The sequence below is a fragment of the Callospermophilus lateralis genome, chromosome 13, assembly GCF_048772815.1.
Source record: "Callospermophilus lateralis isolate mCalLat2 chromosome 13, mCalLat2.hap1, whole genome shotgun sequence".
In the NCBI taxonomy this organism is placed as follows: domain Eukaryota; kingdom Metazoa; phylum Chordata; class Mammalia; order Rodentia; family Sciuridae; genus Callospermophilus; species Callospermophilus lateralis.
Window position 1 is genome coordinate 96,555,005 of NC_135317.1, and position 21,801 is coordinate 96,576,805.

At 44.1% G+C, this 21,801-nt stretch overlaps 1 protein-coding gene across 3 annotated transcripts in view; it reads right to left on the bottom strand.

Moving 5' to 3' along the window:
• Nucleotides 1-21,801, bottom strand: part of Cacna1e (calcium voltage-gated channel subunit alpha1 E) — a 294,495-nt gene that overhangs the window by 21,369 nt on the left and 251,325 nt on the right. For all 3 annotated transcript variants that reach the window (XM_076832427.2, XM_076832426.2, XM_076832425.2), the window contains 6 exons: nt 18,561-18,644; nt 17,720-17,845; nt 14,660-14,725; nt 10,428-10,519; nt 9,696-9,861; nt 5,114-5,241 (listed from right to left, as the gene is read on the bottom strand). In XM_076832427.2, the coding sequence (XP_076688542.1) occupies nt 5,114-5,241; nt 9,696-9,861; nt 10,428-10,519; nt 14,660-14,725; nt 17,720-17,845; nt 18,561-18,644 (662 nt within the window). The remainder of the gene's footprint in view (nt 1-5,113; nt 5,242-9,695; nt 9,862-10,427; nt 10,520-14,659; nt 14,726-17,719; nt 17,846-18,560; nt 18,645-21,801) is intronic.

The following is a 21,801-nucleotide window of genomic DNA, read 5'->3' on the forward strand; positions in this document are numbered from 1 at the left end:
AGGAGAGGAGAACAGGCATTCCCAGAGAGCCAGAACAAAACGATACAGAAAACAGGAGAAGAAAAACAAAATGGACAAAACAGGAAAAGAATAGGAAACCTGTTAATCAAGGCAAATCATACATGTGACTCCATCCTGGTGCGGATTTATATCACGCCCCACACAGACCCGGGAACACCAGTGGCAACCTCTTGTCCTGCTGACACTGTCAGAAGGCACTGACGGGGACTCGTTCATTCCTCCTCCGGTAGCCTTACCCTGACTTCCCTGCTGGTCCTGTTTGCCCCCAGTAGTACAAACTTTTCAATTCCCAGGGCTGTGTGTGAGCGGTATAAACCGGATAGACGGTGCTCCAGCCATGGGTGGGAATTCTGGTCCCAGGCTGTGACAGGGACATTGGCCTGGAAGTCAGGCCTCTCTCCTCCCCTGAACCCACAGGCGGAACGTCGTGTATCCCCCCTCTGTGGTGTGTGTGCAGCAGGAGGCGGTGGCTCGCGCTGAGTGGTGGGCTGAGGCTGCTTGTCAGAGTCGGCCTGTTGCTTCCACCTGGCTCTGTGGACAAGAGGGCTCTTTATTCCCCAGCATGCACCAGGTTGACGGCATGCTGGGGATAGAAGAAACAAAACCAGGAGGAGGAAGAGCATCTGCATGCCATGCTGCCCTCCCAGCTCTCCCACATGCGGCTGCAGGTTTCACCAGGGCGGAGTTTAAAGAGTCTCAGGCAGAGGCAGCTGTCCAGCCTCCCGAGCACTGAACCACTGTGTCACCAGCCCAAGCTAGCTCCGTCCATCACCCAGGTAGGCTTCCTTCCTGAGCCTGGGGCCTCTTCCAGCTGCCTGGGCAGGGTTCTGCCTGAGGGAGTCCATGTGTCCCTCCTGCAGCACCAGGAGAGGGCTCCTGGTCTAGCAGTCTTGACTTTGGATGGCTCTACACTGTAGAGCCACTGGGATGTAGAAAGTTCCCAGGGTATGGCACTTTGAAAGGGAGGTCCTATGTGTCCCTGGACAATATCTTTGGTCTAAGCAAGAGAAGTGACATGGCAATGGTGACAGTGCCCTCACAACCATATATGGCAGGACCCTCAGTGGCCCTTCATCTTCTACAGAGGCCATCCAGAATTCTCAGAGCTATTAAACTCTCCAATATATCCCCAAATCTACGCCTCCTTCACCTCTGCTTACCTGCTGCCCTAATTCTTTATTATTTCTCACCTCATTTTTGTCCTCTAGCTTCTCCCTACCTCAGTACTGGGGATTGAAGCCAAAGGAACTCAACCACTGAGCTATATCTCCACCCCTTTTTTGAGACAGGGTCTTGCTAAGTTGTGCGGGCTGGCCTTGAACTTTTGACTTTCCCGTCTCATCCTTCCGAGTTGCACACTCAGGAGGATTCTAGGCATGCGCCACCTACAGCTTTTATGGTCACTTCTGGCCAAAGCACCCAGGACCTGGGAGGGTAGGCAGAGATAGGGACAGCCAAAGTCATACTGTGATTCATTATACATGAGACAATGACATGATTTAACTAAAAATGAGGCCTCTCTGTCTCCAGGGACATAACTCCTCAATAGATTAAAAAGATTTCTGCATTTGCTGGGGGAGAGGGAGGGAGAGGTCCCTGTGGTTAAATGCAAAATAAGGTAGGACAGATTGTACGTGTTATGATGCATATGTGTGTGCATGTGAATAAAAGTGAGTTATCAAGTTGGCCTTCATACTAAGTCTTGAACTCATTTCTGCCTTCTCTACCAACTGTGCCCTTCTTCTTACGTAACCGCTGCTGGTTCTGGGAGGGTTTGGACCTCTTTAAACTCAAAGAAAAGCAACATGAAGGTTCTCTCATGTGGCGCAGTGGTGGTGGAGCAGAGGACGGAGAGGAGGGGTTAGATGTTGCATCCCACCACAGGTCATGGCTGGGGACTGGGAGCAAACCTTGCAAGCCACCCTGTAGGGGCAGTTCTCTCCCAGGCCCAGAGGTGGCGAGATCACCCGCACTAATTTGTACATATCCTTATACGGGATCCTGCCGCTGTAAAGGAAGCACAGGTGGGTTAATAGGATACTCAGAGAAGGGTGGAAAAGAAAGGACAGCCTTGCCCTAAAGGGGAGACTGGAAGAAATGAGCACAGCCTCTTTTCTTGGGCCAGGCAAAGCCAGACCAGAAAACAGTAGCACCAGAGCACCATCACCTTGCCAAATGGTAGAGCCCCAATTGTCTCAGGAAATCAGAGTTCATCCATTGCCAGAAGAACCCCAGAGCACCCTGATACACCTAAATGGTCCATACTTGGCCAGGTGCAGTCACAGCCCTGCCTCTAGCTAGGCTTCTAAGAACAAAGACAGCCCGTGAGCCTCTGCCTGAATTCCAGAGCCAATGCTGGGCTGCTGCAAACCAGACTGCAGAATGGTTTGCTTTTCAGAAAACAGACACTGATTACAGTCAGTTACTCAGACCCGCCTATCAGGAGCAATGGGAAGTCAGTGTCTTTCTGCAGATTGTAAGAGACAAATTTCCCATTAGGCTAATTAGCAAGGAGCACAGTTGGCATTGACAATTTGCAAAAGGCCTGGATTCTCTTTGAAACACATTTTTCCTGAGTTCGGCCCGGGCAAACTCTCCTCTACTTGTGAGAGCCTTCTGGGATCCACGTTCAGAAAGCTCCCTGGGAGGAGCCCTGGATACTCTTCCCTCAGCTCCATTCCTACCACCCAGAATCCAGATTGGGTCCAACCAGAATTCCAGGAACAAGATGACTTGTCTTACCAAAGCCTTCTTTCGTCAACTTCGGGCTTCCTGTGGAAGGGACAGAATTAACAACTGACTAATTTTCAATGGTGAAAGCATCTTTCCTATCATGGGCAAGAATAAGGCATGGCCAGGGATCTGCAGACCTGGACCCAATCTGAAACTGACAAGGGTCTCACAGGAGATTATAAATATGGTATCTCCACCTCTGAACATCCAGTCCATACTGGCAGGCATGTTGAGATGGGTGCCATGTCCTGGCTTCATTATGTCTGGGTTCTTCTTGATTTGGGCATCCAACCTTCCTATTCTTCCAGAGAGCAGTTCGTCAGTACCTCCAAATCGCTCACCTCTTGAGGGGATGTAATTTGATTATGTACTCTTTTATTTGACTCCTTAGTGAAATTGGGAAATAGATGGGTTACCAGTAGCAACAGGCCAATGTCTTTTGCCACCTGTATGCATCTTCCTTTTGAAGACGTTGGTTCATTGTACTTTTGTTACTCCCCTCCATTTCATACAGAAAGCTAAGGAAACTAACCCAAATGAGGTACACTGTAACTTTGTAAAACAGAAGAGGTTCTATGTATATTTGCTTAGCTCATGTGTCTGAGCCTTACGACAAGTCCTCATGGCACTGACTCTTCCCAGCAGCTGGAATGAACAAGGAGGAGCATTTTAAAGCACATGGCATTTGGATCCTGTGAAAGCAAAGGAAGCTGGGGTTTCTGGGATCCTGGGACACCAAAGTGAGGCTAGATGAGCAATGAACTCCTTTATGAGCCAATGGTTTCTCTTTACTCTGTTAAGTGACCAAGTGCAGACCTGGACCCGAGTTCAGTCTGGGCAAACTCTCCACACTTTATAGAAGCCGACTTTCCTTACTTCCAACTTGCGTTTCCATATCTTCAGGTACAATAACAGCGTGCACGATACAATATCATCCTTGTGACTATCCTTCAAGGTAGGTAGGTAACATCACTGCTCGGCAGCTGAGGCAGCTCAGAGTAGTTTGGTGATGGGTGTAAAGCTGCAGAAGTGAAAGACGCAGACCTGGCTGCACTTTACCCCCCACCCCTGCCACTGCCCTATGTTTTCTAAGAGTTGTATCCTGGAATGTGAGCCCAGAAAGGAAAAGCTGTCACTCAATCATTGTAATAGTAGTGAATTCAGATAATTCTGTGCCCTAAGTCATTAATAATTAAAGGGGAGGAGAAATTCCAATTCACCCATTCAACCTCCAAAACAGTAACCCAAGTTCAATAGCCTCCCAGGGGGATGAATCTTAGATTATGAAGGGAGTTCCAGGTGGAAGCAACGTGGTCCATTCCTGTGAAGGAAAATGTCTCCTGTAGTATTTTCAGAGGGGGACCAGAATGGATAGAATGGTAAGTTATGACCCAGAAGCTAAGAGGACCTGGGTCAGAAAAGTTCATAGAAATGTCACCCTCAACCATGAGTGCCAAAAGGCTAACTTTGTACTCTGAAGCAGGGGTTGGCAAACTCATTTGACAATAAACTTTTGATAATAAAATATTTTGATAATAAATGTCTTTGAATTTGAGTATCATCTCATCTTTGTCAAACACTGTACTCTCCCTTTTAGTGTGAAAGCTGCCATAGGTAATACATATGTGTATGGTGCAGCCGTGCTCTAATAAAACTTTATTGGCAAAAACAAACAGTGGACCAAACTTAGCCCAGGAGCAGTAGTTTGCTAACCCCTGTTCTAAAGCCCAAGAGATGTAACATCACTTCAGAACTTCCAAATAGTAAGAAGATTTTTAAAAAATAGATTATCCCTGCCAATTCCTGCCATTTAATTCAGTTCCACATAATCAAAATCCCATAAGTGCTCAAGAGAACAGATGAAAGAACTTGTTTGGTTTTCAATGTACAATTTCAGAGTTTATCCAACTGTATCTGTTGAGCAGGGTGAGGGAGGTAAACATTACTGACCATGGTGACCAAATAAATGTCTCTCTGAGCTAGAAAATCCTTATCAAACCCTTTGGTCACTCAAAAGAGTCCACTAGCATTGGCATGAAGAGAAGGAAAAACAGAAGAGGTTCTATGTATATTTCTATGTATATTACTGGATGCTCCTCTGGGAGTGGACCCAAACAATCCACATGAGAACTTTGAGGAGATTGGCAAAGTCAAGCCTGTTACAGAAGGAAAGAGGGTCAAGAAGCACAGGGTAAGCCTCTGAGGACTAGACCAATGCCAAGGCCTCTTCATGGGCCACCACAAAGAGGAGTCTCCTCTCCTTCTATAATAGGTAAACATTTGGGTGGCTCCAATGCCCATCTCTTCCCTGAGAACTCCATAGACCCTGGATCTCTGGATGGCCCAGAGGCCTACGCACCATGCCGCTCTGTCATATTCTGCCCAGACGCGAACAAACTCATCCAAGTGGTGAGGCCCCAGGATGGAGGAGTCCCGAGTCAGGTACTCAAAGTTGTCCATGATGACAGCCACAAACAGGTTGAGCATCTGAAGGGCATAGGGGATAAGAGAAGTTAGGAGCAACCTAAAGCAGAGCTCAGGAAGCAAAAAAAGAAGCTTCAAGGCACATAAAAGATTTCAAAAGTGTATAAGACTGAAACTCCTAGCAAAGCCCATCAATCTTGCTGAATGCGACATATTTTCATTATTCATACTGCACATTCATCATGTGAGCATTATGTTTTCATTTTTCTATGCCATTTCATATTTGCAAAATACTCCATAGCCACTTTTATTATCTCTTCAATTTATTTAATTGTTCTTGTGGCAGCAGAACAGAGGTAGCAACCTCAGCATTCTCAAAGCCTAGAGTCAGGCCTGATACCAATCTTCCCTCTCCAACCTCCCTCCTCACCTCTTGCTCTACAGAAAGGACCCAGAAAGAACTGGTGAGAGGTTTCAGAGCTGAGGGGGTGGTCAACTGCGTGAGGACAAGAAGCTCTTTGTGGGTCTGAAGCAGCTTTTCCAGGACCCTGTTCTCCCACATGTCTGCTCAGCCCACCCTTCAGAGACACATTTCCAGGCCTAGAACACTGCTTGAAGCACCCAAGGCCTTCACTAGATAGTATCACTTGAATATTCTTGCAGAATTACATAGTATTTAGAAAAGACAGTGATGTATTGGAAACATAAAAATGTTACAAATTGCAAGAGCCATGAAAGCAGTACATGCAGATGATAGTGGAGACAGAAAGGAGTACGAAGGCAACTTTTCCTAGCTGAGAAGATTCTTGAACTGAGTCCTGCGAGATCAAGCCCTACTTATCAGACAGACACAGGTCTATAAGGCAATATTTTAGGTAGAGGCAGCATAATGGAAGAGAACACAGACATAGGCAGGGACAGGGACCCTCCAGGAATCGGTAAGGAGGGCAGAGTAGTGGGACCAAGGGCTGAGTCACCAGCCCTTGGTATCTCATCAACCTCATTAGAAAGTCTAGACCAAGAGTGGTGACCTGGACAATAGCGCATATCACAGGCCTTGCTCTTCAGCTCCACTGTCCTAGTACCCAGCAGCTGACAGTATGGATACAAATGAGCATGGCCGTTTTCCAAGAAGGCTTTGTTTATAGACACTGAAATTTGAATTTCATATAATTTCAACGTGTTATGAAACAGTATTCTTTTTTTTCCCTCCCCCAATTCTAAATAATATAAAAACTGTTAGCTTACGGGCCATATAAAAGCAGGTGTCAAATCAGATTTGGCCCATGGGCTATCATTTGTAGAACTGTGGTCTAGACTAATATGCAGGCAACAGGAGCCACGAAAGGGATATAAACAGAGGCAAGACCAAGGGAATGCACATTCAGAAAGAACCCTTGGTAACTGTGCAGGGGTGGGCAGGAGACCAGCAGGAGGGTCTTGTGGCGCTTCTGAATCAAGCCAGAGGCCAGGAGAATAGCAAAACCAGGATTAGAGAGTTAATGAAGTTGGACTCCTTAGTACTTGATGACCAGCACAGTTAATTTTGTTTCTTGGGTGCCCAGCCCCTATTGACAGTATTTCTGGCATAGGTTCTTGCCTATTCTAGTTAGTATGGTTCAATGGGCACCATGCTATGACCCAGTCACTGAATCCTACTTCCTTGGGCTGCAGTGATTGGTGACCCAATCAAAGCCAATGAAAGAGTAAAAGACTAGCATGTAAGGATATGAGGTCTACAGCTGCTGATGCAGCCATCAAGGGACCAAAAGATGGAGTGTTTGAGAAACAAGTAGACGAAGAAACCTATAAACAGAGAAAGCTCATCCTGGTAATGTCATATGAGCCCCATATCAGGCCTTGCTTCAGCCTGCCCAGGACACCTCACTGACATGAGCCTGTAAAATCCCATCTTGCTTCCGCTGGGTCAGTTGTGCTTTCTGTTATTCACATTCTCTGATAGAGACTAACCAGCCAGTGGGATGAAAAACAGGATGCTCTCAGGTGGATTCCCAGGTTAAATGGCTGCCATATACACAGAGGTGCCATATACACAGACAGGGTAAGGAAAGTCTAGGAAGGACATGGTTGGAGAGTCCCCTCTGCAACATGAAGAGAGTGCATTCCAAACTAATAGCCAGTCTCTTCTATCACTCCTTCCTGCTACCTCAAACAGAAGTGGATGGCTGGTGGTCTGCTTGTCTTCTCTTGCCATAAGGGTGAAGACACTCCCTAGGGGTGTCGCAGGCATGAGTAGGTCCTAACAGCTCTGTAGAGCCACCATAACAAGCCCGTACACCTTCCTTCAGATTTTACTCACATGAGAGAGAAATCAATGTCCCCCCGGTTAAGCTGCTGCTATTTGGGGATTTCTGTCTCATGGAGGTAAACTTTATCCAACATGGGCTTTTGTTTCTGTCACTGAGATTGGAGCCGTTGTGAATTTATTCAACCACTGCTTGGATTATAAAGAGTTCTCTATATATGCACAGATTTCTTTTGTGCTCCTTACAGAGTACCTATTGTTACTGTTGACAAAAATATTTGCATCGTTGTTACCTCACCTTTGTACAGTCTTCAAGAGAGTGCCCGGTGCATTCACACCTATTGTTTGTTTTAATGCTCACTCTCATCCTGGTGAGGCAGGTTTACCACGAGCCCTTCAAGGAAACAAGTGCTTTGATCCACATTTGTGTTCTGAGCCCCCAGTACAATGGCTGACTGTGCATCAGGCAATCTCTGAAGAATGGTCTCAGCTGAGAAGTTGTGTGACTTGCCCAAGGTCACAAACTCAGTCTCACATAGAGCTGAGATTTGAGAGCAGGTCATCTTGTACTGAATATAGCTTCATTAAAAATAACATTAATGTGAATTATGCAGCACCCTCTATCTTGAAACTCTAAAAGTACCTTTATAGCCTCTAATTAATTTTCCAGTTATATCTTTGGTTTCTTTTAAATATTTATTATTAAACACTTAAACCATGTAGGATAAAACTGGGATGTCCGCATGCCCTTCTTTCTGCTCCATTTCACCCCTACCGATGCACTCATACCCTGTAACCTGACTTTCCTCTTTTGACTCTTGGTAACTGAGGAAATGAACCTTGATGACAATTCTATCCCAGTGCCTAGCACAATGCCAGCCTTTTAACAGTCACTTGATAAAAATGTGTCAAGGGTGTGAAAAAAATAAACTTAAAACTCCAATTAATATCAACATTCTGTTTTCTTTCAGTTATTTTTCCTCATACATTATGCTTCTAGATTTATAAACAGGATGCCGTCTTGTTATTTTTCCATGGCAAGATGTTTCACTCCCAAGAAGGAAGTATATTAAAACACATGTATCAGTTTACTGTGCATAAAATTTGCATTACCCAGCCATTTTTTTCCTCCCATTTTAAAGATACTATGAAAAGGAAGGCATCTTGGCCAAGGCTAATATATAAATGAAGCCAAGGCCACAGAGGGGCTCCCTCAGGCTGCAGCTGGCTCACTCCCTGTACCATGAACCTGTGACCCCCCCTTCCGCCTGCCTGCAAGCCCCTCCCACTCACTGGAGAGAGCTGAACCTCGAAGGCACTGCCCCCTGTGATCACTACAAAGAGTGGAAATGCCTGGACATGAGAAGGTTAACTTGCCTTTTGATGCAAGGCCATGGACCCGACCACTTTTCAGCAGTAACACTGTTTTAGTTTGGGATTTTTTTGTACTGCCAGTGGCCTTAGCAGTGAGGCTGAGCTGAGGCAGGTCAGAGTGGCCAGAAACAGCATGATGACCCTTTTATTGATCTGGTAGCACCTTATACATTTACTCTGTTTACCACTGCTTGTCTGATGTACAAGGCAGAAATTTCTGGATGCTGGGGACTCATGTTTTCTTCAAAAGAAAGAAGAGAGACAGCGGCATTAGGACTCTCACCACTTTCTAAGTGGGTATGCTCCACATATCGCACTTAGTATTTACTATCACACAAAGAACCCCATCCTTTCACACCTCCAAGCTGGCCAGTTGTCATCAAATCTGATGACATGTCAGGAGAGAACCACATCTGTCATCTTGAACATTATCACTCTACTCTTATTAATCCTGTCACCTTCTTTGTCCAAAGTGCTTTTTCTCAAATAGTTCAAAACTCCAAGAGAGGGGCAAGGTGCTCCTGGCTGTAGTCATAAGACACCTGAGGTACAAAAGAGAACAGATTTGCCCTGGGTCACTGCAGAGTCCACAGCGTACAGTCACTGAATGCCTGAAGCCTCCTCCCTGCTCACAACAGTTCTTCCCTACAAGGTGGCAAAGACTCATCAACCAACAAAAGTCACCCACCCAGAGCCCGAGGAGTATCCTGACCTCCAAGAGTCCTCTGGAGGAGGACCCCTCCTTTCACATGGCCTGGAGTCTGAGGGCGAGGGAAGGAAGACAGCGGGGAGAGAAGAGGAAGGCGTGCATCAGACAGACTGGGGCAGGTGGCACAGGCTACGCCTCAAGCAAGAACAGGACCACGACGTTGCTCACCAAGAAGGAGCAGAAGAAGATGAAGGAGACAAAGTAAACGTAGGCCAGGTCGGTGCCGCAGCGCTCGTTCTCATTCTGCCCTGACGGGGCGGTGGTGTCGGGCTCGCAGCCTTTCTCCCCAAGGCATGACAGCATAATCTCCTGCCAAGCCTCGCCTGTGGCGCTCCTGAGCCAGAGACAGTGTGGTTAGGAGGAGCACATCAGCTTGCCCTGGCCCTCCTCAGGCCCCTTTCCCATTTGTCCCATCCTTTCCCCTGCAATAGGCCCTGTGGGCTCCTTTCTTACACACGTGGCCCTTCCAGTGCTTTCCACGCAGACAGGAAAATGCCAATGCCCCCTCCGGGGTTGTGCGTTCCCACCCACTGCTTCTCTGTCTGCTGAGGAGTCTCTACTGACAGTGGGGACAGCAGTGGGGCTCTAAACTAACCCAGCCACTAAGGTCTCAGCTCTAAAATGGAGTCGGCCTGCCACAGACTGTCCTTGTTTCCCCCTCCCCAACCCCTGGAGAATATGTTCAAGTTGAAATGCGCAAACTAGCTACTGAGTCAGAGTCACTGATGAAACCTCCTTTTGTCATGGGATAGTTTGGCAAAGGCATTGTCCCCTGCCCCCTTCCACATATCCCGATGGGAGCAGAAGGAGCAGGACAAAGGAAAGTGGGCCATGGGTTGACAGCTCCCAACTTTCCCTCTGTCAAGAGGCTTCAGATAGAACAGTTACGTATCCAGGTACCTGAAGAGTAGCATGAGGGACCCAAAGAAACTCCGGAAGTTGTTGTGCCGATTGATGTGACTCTCCTCGTCTAATTTTATATTTCCAAATACCTTGGGGAGAAAAACAACAGAAAGCAATGAGCATCGCTGAACTGCCTGTCCAGCATGGGCCATCAGATGCACCTGGGGGAGCGTGAAGCTACCTGTATGACTTCCTGATGGCATATCCCAGAAGCAGATGGCTCAGACCCAAAGAGCTAGGGACACTATACTTTTAGCCTGGTAGGAGGACTCATGGTCTTCCCCACCACAGCAGTGCACTGAAGACGGCTAACACTGGAAGTGCCAGGCCGAGCAGAGAGCACAAAGTCTTGTAATTGAAAGATCACTGTGCCTGCATGGAGTTCCTCCCACACCTAATTTAGTCTTTTTATTCCCTTGTTACCTGTCACCACAGTACTCGAGCCGTCTGTCAAAGACTTTATCCCACAACAGGAGAACAGGGAAGGTCACCCTTTCTCTCTCTCTCTCTCTGGTTCATGATGGGAATATCTATATTTGCCAAAAATAACATTTATGGTTTGGGCAGATGCTGCTCTGGAATTTGCAAGCAGTTTATATCAGAGAGGGACATGTCTGTCTGCCATACATATAAATTAGACCCTCTGGATAGAAATATATTTCAGTAATCTAAGTCCATAAGAATGGACATGCACATATTCACTTGCATAAACACAGCATCCTACAGAGACCCACATTCTATCCCAAAGTGACCATTTATGCCAAAGCTGAAACAAAGTTGAGACAATGGCATGGAGAAAGTCAGGACAACTGGACACTTAGAAAAGAAAAATGGAAACGATAGCCAGTTCTAGCAGTAGAGGGAGGTTTGCTAATCTGCTGCTGGACTGTGGTCACTGTGAAAATTCATGAGAAAAGAGCTACCCACCCCCCAAAGATATTTATCCATAGGCACCCCAGAGCAAGGTTGAACCCAAGCCTTCTCCGACCAACAAAAGAGACCCTAGTCATTTTATGTGACCCTAGTCATTTATGTATATGCTGGCGTGCGTATACACACACACACACACACACACACACACACACACACACACACACACACAGTCTTCCTCCACTACATTTCAGATTACAGGATTTATTCTCACGAGTCAGTGTTGGTACAACTGAGGGCTTCCTGGGTCACTTTTTCCAGCCATCTGAGACAATTTTTAGCCCACATTTAGCATGCTTTAGTTTATCCAATGTCTGCTAAATGGAACACATTTTTCCCCTAACAGTTTTTAGAATGTGCAATTGAGGAACAATCTCTGCCCCCAGCTATTTTGCTCAAGTAACTCCCACTGACACCTGCTTTGGGAATTTGTTCTCAAAGCTGTTTTTCAAAACCCAAATACTACTTGTCTCAGGGAGAGTGGAGGTGGCAAATGAGGCAGCAGAGGGGAGAATGGAAAGAGGGAAGGAAGGTGGAGGGCCTTCAGAGAGAAATAATTGCATTTTAAAATAAATTCCACCCATGTGATCAAATCTAATTAGTTGTGGACACTCCAGGAGGAAACGGTCTTATGTTCTTGTCTCCTTCAAACCTCCTTTTCTTTTCATTCTCCTGGCTCAGAATCAATGGGTTATCCTTGATCCATCAAATATACACAACTTATAGGGCTTTGTGTCCTCCTATGATGGTTCCCACAGAATCATCATTAATTGCTTTATCAAATATCCATCCCATCAAGAATTGTAGAAAAGTACACTGCAATTTTGCACATGCTTTATGTGCAACAGTCAAAGAAACCACAGCTCTTTTGAATTTTTTCTAAGATAATTTTCAAGTCAAAAATGTATGATTACAAAGGTAGTCTTTAAAATTTCTTTTCACTTAGTCTTTGCTTAGTCTAAACCAAATCTCCTACATCAAAAGGACCTGGAAGAGAAAGAAGGATTGCTTCAGCAAATTTCATGAGTATAGCCTTAAATCCATTTACACTTAAAGTCAGAGAACTTGACAGAAAAAGACGTGAGAGAGGATCTAAGCAACTTCTCCCCTGTATTGGTGAAGGAGTCCAATCCCAGAGAGATTCAGTGACTTGATCAAGTTCACCCACTGGTCAGTGGCAGAGCTAAGGCTGAAAACCTCACCTCACTTCTAACAGCCTGTCACCATGGGATCCTTCTCACATGCAGCTCATCACTCCTTCCTAACATCTTCAGATTCTTCAACAAAGGTCTCTTCTCCCAAGAAGCCTTGGAAAGTTTGGAATAACAGTTCTTCTCATGGATACATCTAGTTGCCATTTATGTCTATCTAAAAGTTTCTCTCCCACCCTTTTGTCTATTTGTGTAGACCTCTGTTTTGTGGTAAATATGTCTGATACAGTCTCTCTAGTACCAAATGCAGAGGTGCCTGGTGCTGGGTCTCTGTCATGGACCAGCAATGGTAACAGCCTATCAAAGGTAAGTCTGTGGTAGAAATGATACTCAAGTCTCTGGAGAACAAAAAGAGTTCTTATTTTTTGGAGAGGTCTAAGGAGGTTGACATTGAAGTTTAATGTAAAGACCACAATTTCATAATAGCTCCTACCTCCCACTGAAAGATTAAATATTTGTGTTTACCTGTCTGGTGGGATGTGATATGGTACAGAGCTAAGAATATGGGATGTGGAGCAGACAGAGCCGAGTTCAAGTCTCAGTTTTTCCACTTACTATCTGAGAACTTGAACTATAAGCTACTTAACCACCCTAACTATCAATGGACGTGACACTTACCTATGTTTTCACATCACTCAGAACACATTAGTCAGCTCTTGTGCTCTGGTTGCCTTCTCTCTAGATAATCACGTATTCATGTGTCCATACATTTGCCACTGTGTATGGCACACTGAGGAACTCAAGGAAAGGGAAATAGCATGGTCATCAGGATCAGTATCATCCATACAGGTCAGAATTGGAGATAGTGTTAGTTTGGTCACTGTGGCTTAAAGATAAAAAGGGGTAAGAGCTATTTTGAACATGGACAAACAGAACTTGATTGAATCACATTTCATTTGGCTGTTCAAGAATATTTAAATTCTAGGATCCAATTTTGGGGAGTTAGGAGGAACCTAATAGAAATTATCAAGTCAGTCTTAAACTTGAGCAGAAATTCTATTTCTACACTGCTGACATCATCACTACATCTTTACTGAAATATCCTCAGCAAAGAGAACTCACTAGGTTCTCAACCAAGTCTCATTCTGATGCTTGACTTTTCTGGAAAACAAAATTCTCCAGTAAAAGTGTTAAAAGAAGAAAGAAGTCAAGTCAGAGGAGCATAAAGAAGAGATGCTCTGGAAAGGGTTACTGATGCAGCCAACTTGGGAGACAGGACAGCAGCTCCAGTGGCAGACACCGCCGAGAAGGCAGCTGGCAGTCCAAAGGCAGCCGGATGCCTGGCTGTAGGAGACTGCCAGCTGAAGTCCCCTCCTGGGGTTGGATCGGGATCTCTACAAGCCAGAGAGCTAGCCCTTCTGAGATGAGCAAAAAGGCCGGGTATCCTGTCAGGTCCAGAGGATGTACTGCTGGCTATTTATGTTGTAGTTTACATACCACAGATGACTATTGCCTTCGAAAGAGCTTTGGCCTCTTCCGGCTCAGCAGCCTCTAGTTACTTGCATAAATACCCAGAATGGGAATGTGATCTGCTTCTCAAGTTCTGAAACTGGGGAGGAAGTGGTGAACCATGGGAACTGCCCAGCAGGTTGTATGGCCCTCTGACATAGGAATCAATCAGAATGTGGCCCTTGAGTCTCCCTAAGATGGACAGCTGCCGGGAACTCTCAAGTTATTCACAATGATGAGTCTTAAGGCATAAATTTCAGCCAGTTAAGACTTAGCTCAGATGCATTTGGCGTCACCACATATAAGAGGAACCAACATCCAACTTTCTTTTGGGTCAAGTCTAAATACCAGAAATCCTGAGAAATGGATGATAAGATGTACCCCCTACTCTTTAGTCTCTTTGGGGAATCCCTCTGGCTGAGAACAATGGCACTATCTTTGCTTTACTTCTGTTGTACCCAGATATCTAACTGCTTATCAGCCAGCACCATGATTTGATAACCTCAGATGTTCCTGAACAGACCATCCAGATAACAAGATGTGGTTCAAAGCATCCTCAATCCTGAACACTCAAGTTGCTGTGTCAGAGACAATCTAGGCAACAGTGGTCCCCCACCAGGCCCTGATGCACCAGCTCACCTGCATCCCGATGATGGCATAAATGAAGAAAAGCATGGCAATCAAAAGGCAGACATAGGGCAGGGCCTGGAAGGAAAGATGATCATTAATCAAAGGCAGCTTCCATACTCAACAGTCTGCAGTTACTTGCCCTGAGGCTAATTTAAACAGGGACTCTATTCCTTGAAACTGTTGGTTTGGTGCAACACTTTTTTAGATGTCCCTGTCCTCCAGCTGAAATGTAAATAGCTGACTATGGGGAGGTTTAAGTTGACCTTCTTTAAAGAATATTCACTCATCCAGAAACTTCGAATTCAGATTCAGTTGTTAGTGAGGATCTTAAGAAATGTGTGTCCAGGGAGAGTTCAGAAGACTTCCTGGGCTCAGAATTCATCTCAATTGGCATGCAGATTAATAATCTGAGCAATTGTGATGCAGATGACATAGCAAGCATCTAGCTTTGGTTTCCAAATCTCTGTATTTCTCCTTCCCAAGCTTGGTGTGGAGCCTAATGAATAATCTGGAAGCACATAAAATGACTAGGGTCTCATTTGTTGGTCTGTTCCTAAAAGGTTCTTTCATCTTCTGAGGAAACATCATTATCAGTGCTTAAACCTCCTGATGTTTCATTTTGCTTCAAGCAAAATTCCCAAAAGCCTTAGCCATGACAATACCCTGCCATGAATCCACACAGCGCAAGAAGATTCTATATTGTGTGTGCTTATTGACACTTTGAGATGACAGCATTTCCATAGGGGGGTGGAGGGCAGATGAAGGGGATACAAGACAAAGAGCCATTCTTTGTAGCTGGGGGAGGGTCCACTCACAGGCAGTTTGAATTTGGGACCAGGAGGGGCCACTACTTCTAGGGTGATCTCCACACTGCCATGAAGTCCTTCTTCTTTACCATCTATTATCCTTCCTGGCAGATACAGCTACTACGAGTCTCCACCCTATCTTGAGTGTTACACCAGGAGTCCCTGGAGAGCTGCCGAAGGCTTTCAGGCTGCTAGAGCAGAGCAGAGCTTATCAACAGAGCTAATGAAATGAGGAGCGCCATGAGACTATTTACAACTTGAATTGAGGAGAAAATTAAAATGCAGCTGAAAGCTGGTGGGAGAATCCCCTTCTCCAGTGAAGTCTGGACTCCCAAGACTAAGGAAACCCAGGGGTGTGGTGCCCAGGGACACTGGGAAAACTCCATCGCTGGGGCTGAGAGTAAGGAGGCTAGGTTTCTGGCCACCTGGAGAACTGCTGCCTTCTATCTTTACTTCCTGTCCTTGTTCTACCTTCTCCACTCAAAGTCTCTAGTCCTAGTTCATCTCTCCCTACTCCCAGCTTTAGGGAGAAGCCCAATGATTCCATCTGTTCTCCATTTTTGTCAAGCCAAAAATTCCAACACAGAATAAGGGAAAAGTAGGAAGAACTTCTGAGGAGGGGAGAGCTGGAGAGCTGGACGATGCTTTGGGCTGGGTGGGGAGGTCCAGGTGACACTGCTTGTTTTATGCTGTTCTTGACTTTGTATCTGAAGAAGCAGGCTTTGTTAATCTGACTTTTAAGAAATTGGCTTCTGTGTCCCAGAGCTGTTTAGAAAAGGAAAATGCCTATCTATAACACTGTCACCTGGAGGCAGGTTCACTTGATCTCTGTAGTATTCACTGGAATAGGCCACCATTTGACCATCAATTTTTGACATCCCTTTCTTTAACCTTAATAGTGCAGCTTCCCACAGACATGGCGATTGTGATAAAAATGACAGGATGACACATATTTCTTAAGATCCTCACTAACAACTGAAGCTTGTTGGACAATCCTCTGAAAATAAAAAACCAGCTTTAAAAGCCTCACCCAAGACTCAGATGGTGGATTCTTGCAAAGGTTTTAGGTTTCTCCTCCATCATTTCACATTGGAAAAATAGTTTTCACTGAGATGAGGACTCTGTGGGAGTTATCATTCCTAACAATTACTCTGGACATGATAAAAACATCAAGGTTGTCCATAGGAGCTTCAACATCCTTATAATTGTTCTCACATCTCAGACTTCAAGGTCTGTGATGAAGAAGTAAATCAGTAATTATGATGTGGGATGAACTCCCTTTCTAAATGATGACAAACCACAAATTTACTGGCCTGTTCTCTTTAGTCTTTTAATTAAGCTATATAATTAAAATAAGAGACAATTTGGCAAATTCATTATTTCTCATTTTTGAATCAATTTCATCAAATTTAATTTTAAACACATCAATTAAAAACTTTGGGTTTTTTTTTCAGCACAAGGAAAAGCCATTTGAATGATACATAAGCCTCCAAAACCTTAAAAGCCACTCATTTGCAGTATTTGCCAGAGCTCAAAGATAAATATGTTTGAAAAACTTCTTTTACTGGAAGTTCCCACCACTGAAGTGAGTCTCGGGTGTTGATTTTTAATTTGCATTCATTTCAGATACACTGCTGTATGGCCCCACAGGACTGTATAAAAGAAACTCCCTGTATTAACTTGCTCAGACATTCATATTTGTAGGTCACAGAGGTAACCATTAGCACACTATGCATTCAGTGGCTCAGGAAATAGACACCCATGAAGATGTAGGGGAACTGAGCATGAATCATCTTGCTAGGAGACACACTCAATGAGTCCTCTGAAAAACTGTTATGTGAAATAAAATCACTGACAAGTCCCTGGAAATACAGAAGACATCTGACTACAGGTGCCTGGCTCTGTGTTTGAGTGGGATTGTTCAGGGCAGTTTGGAATACCAAATACCAAAATACTTAAATACCTCTTTAAGAGTAGAACCTACTTCATAAAGTATGTACCCAGCTTCTGCAGGGAGAGAGGAGGCCTAGGTTACAAAGGCAAAGTGACTTTTTAAAATACAAGTCTACCCAGTAAACATGAGCTGATCACTACCTGTCCAGACAACCTGTGCTCTGAATGAAGAGCTACAGTATTTATTAATGCTTCCAACCACACACATTTTACTAACTTCACCTTCCCAGAGGTAAAGGGACAAAGGGAATGATGTTGGTTCCCAGTGCCATCTGGATCAATCGTCAGAAGGCACCTGGATACCTCTTACCTTAAAGGACTGCACAAAGGTCCAAAGTAAAATGCGTATTGTGTAGCCCTGTCGCAGAAGCTTTATGAGGCGGGCAGCACGGAAAAGCTTCAGAAAGCTCATATTGAAGCCACTGGTGTTCACCAGCTGGTGGACCAAAAGGAAACATGCAATTAGGGACATTATGGTCATTTAGAAAAATCTAAGCACTAGTATTTGTGTATTTATTCCTCATTCAGACCACAAAATAGAACATAGTCTTTGTTAACCCCAGCTGCAGCTGATAGGCCAATCAGTGAGTCCATCTCTCTAAGCCTTCCCAGGCCTGCCCTCTGCTCCCATGTAGAAGGACAAGGGAATCATCCCTGCCTACTTGAGTCAAAACTGGCCTCCCTAGCCCTACCAAGTGGTCTGAAGTCTGCACTTAGGTGCTAAAAGTACAGATCTAGTAATTCCTGCAGTATTCAAAGAGAGTTACAAGGAGCTTCCCAAGTCTTCTTTAGAATGAGAAAATCTGGGGAATCTATTCAAGTCTAAGGCTTTAGAGGGCACAGACAGTGTGCCTTTTTTGAGACTCTAGCAGAACTCTTCATACCAGCTTTCTTCTGACATCCCCTGTTCCACTTACCCCACTAGGTTTCTGCTGTTTGATTCAAGCAAGGAAAGATTTCCATGAGATCCAGCACCACTCCAAAGTTTTCATTTCCTAGCTAGTGCTCAGGAGGGAAGGAGCGAACTCCCAACAATTAGAGGGGGACACAGTTTATTTGATGGGTTACAAATGGACTGAATGTGAAGAGATTTTTTTTAAAATGCTATTCCAGGGCCAAGCTTAAAGACAGGGGTCTCCTGAGCCATTCACCTTGCTGTCAGTCAGGATAATTTCTGTGATGCTGCCAATCACGGTGATGAAGTCAAAGATATTCCAGGTGTCTCGGAAATAGTTCTGCCAAATGAAATCAGTTGTAGGAACATTAGAAAAAGGAAAAGAGATAAAAAAAGCCAGGGAGGGAAAAAGGCATCTTTCATTATATAACTTTGTCACTTAGAATTAAAACTTGTCAATTCATGCACAAGTTCATTCTAACTTTGGCTTCAGTTTCCTATTTCTAACCAGAAATTCTAATTCTTTTTTTTCTTTTTTTTTTTTTTTTTAACTAATTTGAGAATTTCTCCTAAGGAAAGGTCTTCAAATAGTGATGGAACTGCTTATTTGAAATTGTCACTTAAAAGCCTATATGCAAGAATTTTTTAGCAAATATTTATTTTTAAATGACTGAGGTATGATTCACAAATTAAAAGCACCATATTTAATATGCACAATTTGGTGAGTTTGGAAATAATTATATAACTGTGAGGCCATTTAAAACCATTACACAACCATCACTTTCAAATTGTCAATATTATATCAAGTGACCCTATAAAAAATACAGTTCTGACTTTCATCAATCAAAAAAAAAAAAAAAAGCCACCTCCTACATTATAAGCAACTACAGGTCACAGACATGCCAAAAAACAATCTTCTAATTCCATTGAGCCCTTTTGATTTAACAACTCATTGACAGTAAGATGAATAGACTTCATCTTCCCCTGCTGTTACACTTTTTGAGGAAGTGTATTCAAATTTAAAAAAAAAAAAAAGCAGCAATAAAATAAGTGGTCTGAAGGAGGCAGAAAGAATCCGGAAGATCCACCAAGCAGACAACCCTCCCCTTAATCAGACAGAGGACTGTACATCGATCCTCTTAGCTCAAGTGAACAGGCCTTGGATTATGTTCTTTACAATAGGAAACTCTGGTCTCTGAAAAGGTCATGCTTGACCCTGGGCAGCACCCCTCTTAAGAGATTCTCAGGAAACTGCAGAAATGTCCCCCATCCCAGTCTCACGACTGCCATCAATGAGTCCCTACTATATGTTCCAGGCCCTTGGAATTCTTTCGACTCATTTATTCTTCTCATGGATCTTGTAAGTAGGTGGTGATAAATGCCCCATATTCAAAAAGTACTGAGTAGAAGGATTGGCAAGGGAAATGAAGAAAGAGGCAATAGAGAGAAAAGGAGTGTGCAGAGAGAGCAGTTACATTTAACGAGCACCCATGTATCTAAGGCAATAAGGTAGCTCCTGCTATCCTCGCTTGTGTGTGTGAGAAACCAGGCTGATTCAGTTCGAAAGGCACATGCACCTCCAGGGCATATGGAGAAACTGATGCACACAGCTTCATTGGGAAGCTTATTTTCCATTAGGCTACTAAGTTCATGATGGTGGAGCCAAGTCGGGTCTCTGAATTTCTCAATTTTCAGGGTTCTCCTATTCCCCAACCTGGGTAAACCTCCTAATTCTTGGTTCACAGAGGACCAGAAGACTTGGGTTCCAGTTGAGGATGTTTTACAATACAGAAGAGAATACTGTAGCATAAAATAGGAGAGTGTAGTACAGTACTCCCTCCCCCATCTGTGGTTTCATTTTCCACTATTTCAGTTACTTGTAGTCCAAAAATATTCAGTAGGAAATTCAAGAAATAAACAATTCATAAGTTTTACATTGCACCACATTCCAAGTTGCATGATGAAATATTATACCATCCCACTCCACCAAGATCATGAATCATTTCCTTTGTCCAGTGTACCCATACTATATGTTATCCATTAGTCACATAGTTGCTGTCTAGTTATCAGATCACCTACAGTGCTTGTATTCAATAACTCTTATTTCATTTTGTAATGGCCCCAGAGCACAAAAGTAGTGATATCGGTAATCCAGACATACCAAAGAGAAATTGTAAAATGTTTCCTTTAAGTGAAAAGGTGAAAGTTCTCAATAGGAGGGGGAAAAAAAAACACAGTACAGCTATGTGCTATGCTCATAATGACATTTCTATTTATGATAGATATAATAATAATGCCTACCTAACATAGCTGTTTTGAAGATAAAATGAATATGTATTAATTTTATTCAGTTATAAGGTATGTTGCTTCTTTCCCTCTTTTTCTTGTTCCCTTCCCTTTTTATTTCCACTCTGCTTTCCAATTCTACAACATTTTATCATGCAATCTTTAAAAAATGTAGGCAACTTTTTGAATTTTGATTTCCTAATAAAAACAATAATAATATGGCCATAATGATGAGATCTGCCATGCCCATTTCAGACTCACTGAGAAGATCTGACAACATAACATATATTGGGGTATTCTGAAAACCCTGAGTACTCTATCAATATAAAAGGTTAGTCAGGACTAGTGGTGCCTTCGAAGCACGAATGAACGCCTCTACACCATGAATGAGAACACAGGGGTAAGGGTGGGAAGGAGGCGGGTCTCAGGACCAAATCCTCAAATTAAGCCTGTGAGTATGTATTCAGCATTAACCATAATTAGACACATAATTGGGGACTAAGTCACAGACACTGTCAATACTACATGCAAGTCATGAAGATGCATAGAGAAACTCTCCCTGTTGCGGTGATGGCTTCTCTCAGTTCACCCTACTTGGGGTTACACTGTTCCATAAGGGCATCTTCGCTGGTAATAGTTCCTTTTTAACTTTTCATTTCCCCAATTCTCAAAACACTCAATAAGGGAGTCAAGTACACCACAGTGCAGCCCCCCAAGGGGCTTCCTTCAACTTTCCTCCCTGAACAACCCAATTAATAGTTTTTCAAAGAACCATAAAGAGACCAAAAGCAGCCCCCACATTCAGCACTGACAATGAGCAAACCCAGCCCAGAGTCCCTATTAAAGCTGCTACCAGACACACACTTATTCAGATCCCCAGTGAAGTTATCTTTCTTGCAGGGAAAACCATATACACACGGAACTTGAACTTGAATTGGTAGCCCACACCCTAAATAAGGTGAGGCAGCTGTCAAGTGGGCTTATCTGCATCCTACTGAACTAGTGCATGCTGAAGGGTGGGGTGGGGGCATGCGAAGGTGGGGAGGGGTATTTTGTTTAAAGGACAAGGAAGCAAAGGCCAGGTTTTCTTAACACTTAAGAGCAGATGCAAGAATTTGACAAACAATTATAATTAGTAGTTGAGGAGAAGTAAAAGGACAGCTCGTGCCAGAAAAATTCACTGCCATCTCCCCCAAACCCAATTCCAGAAC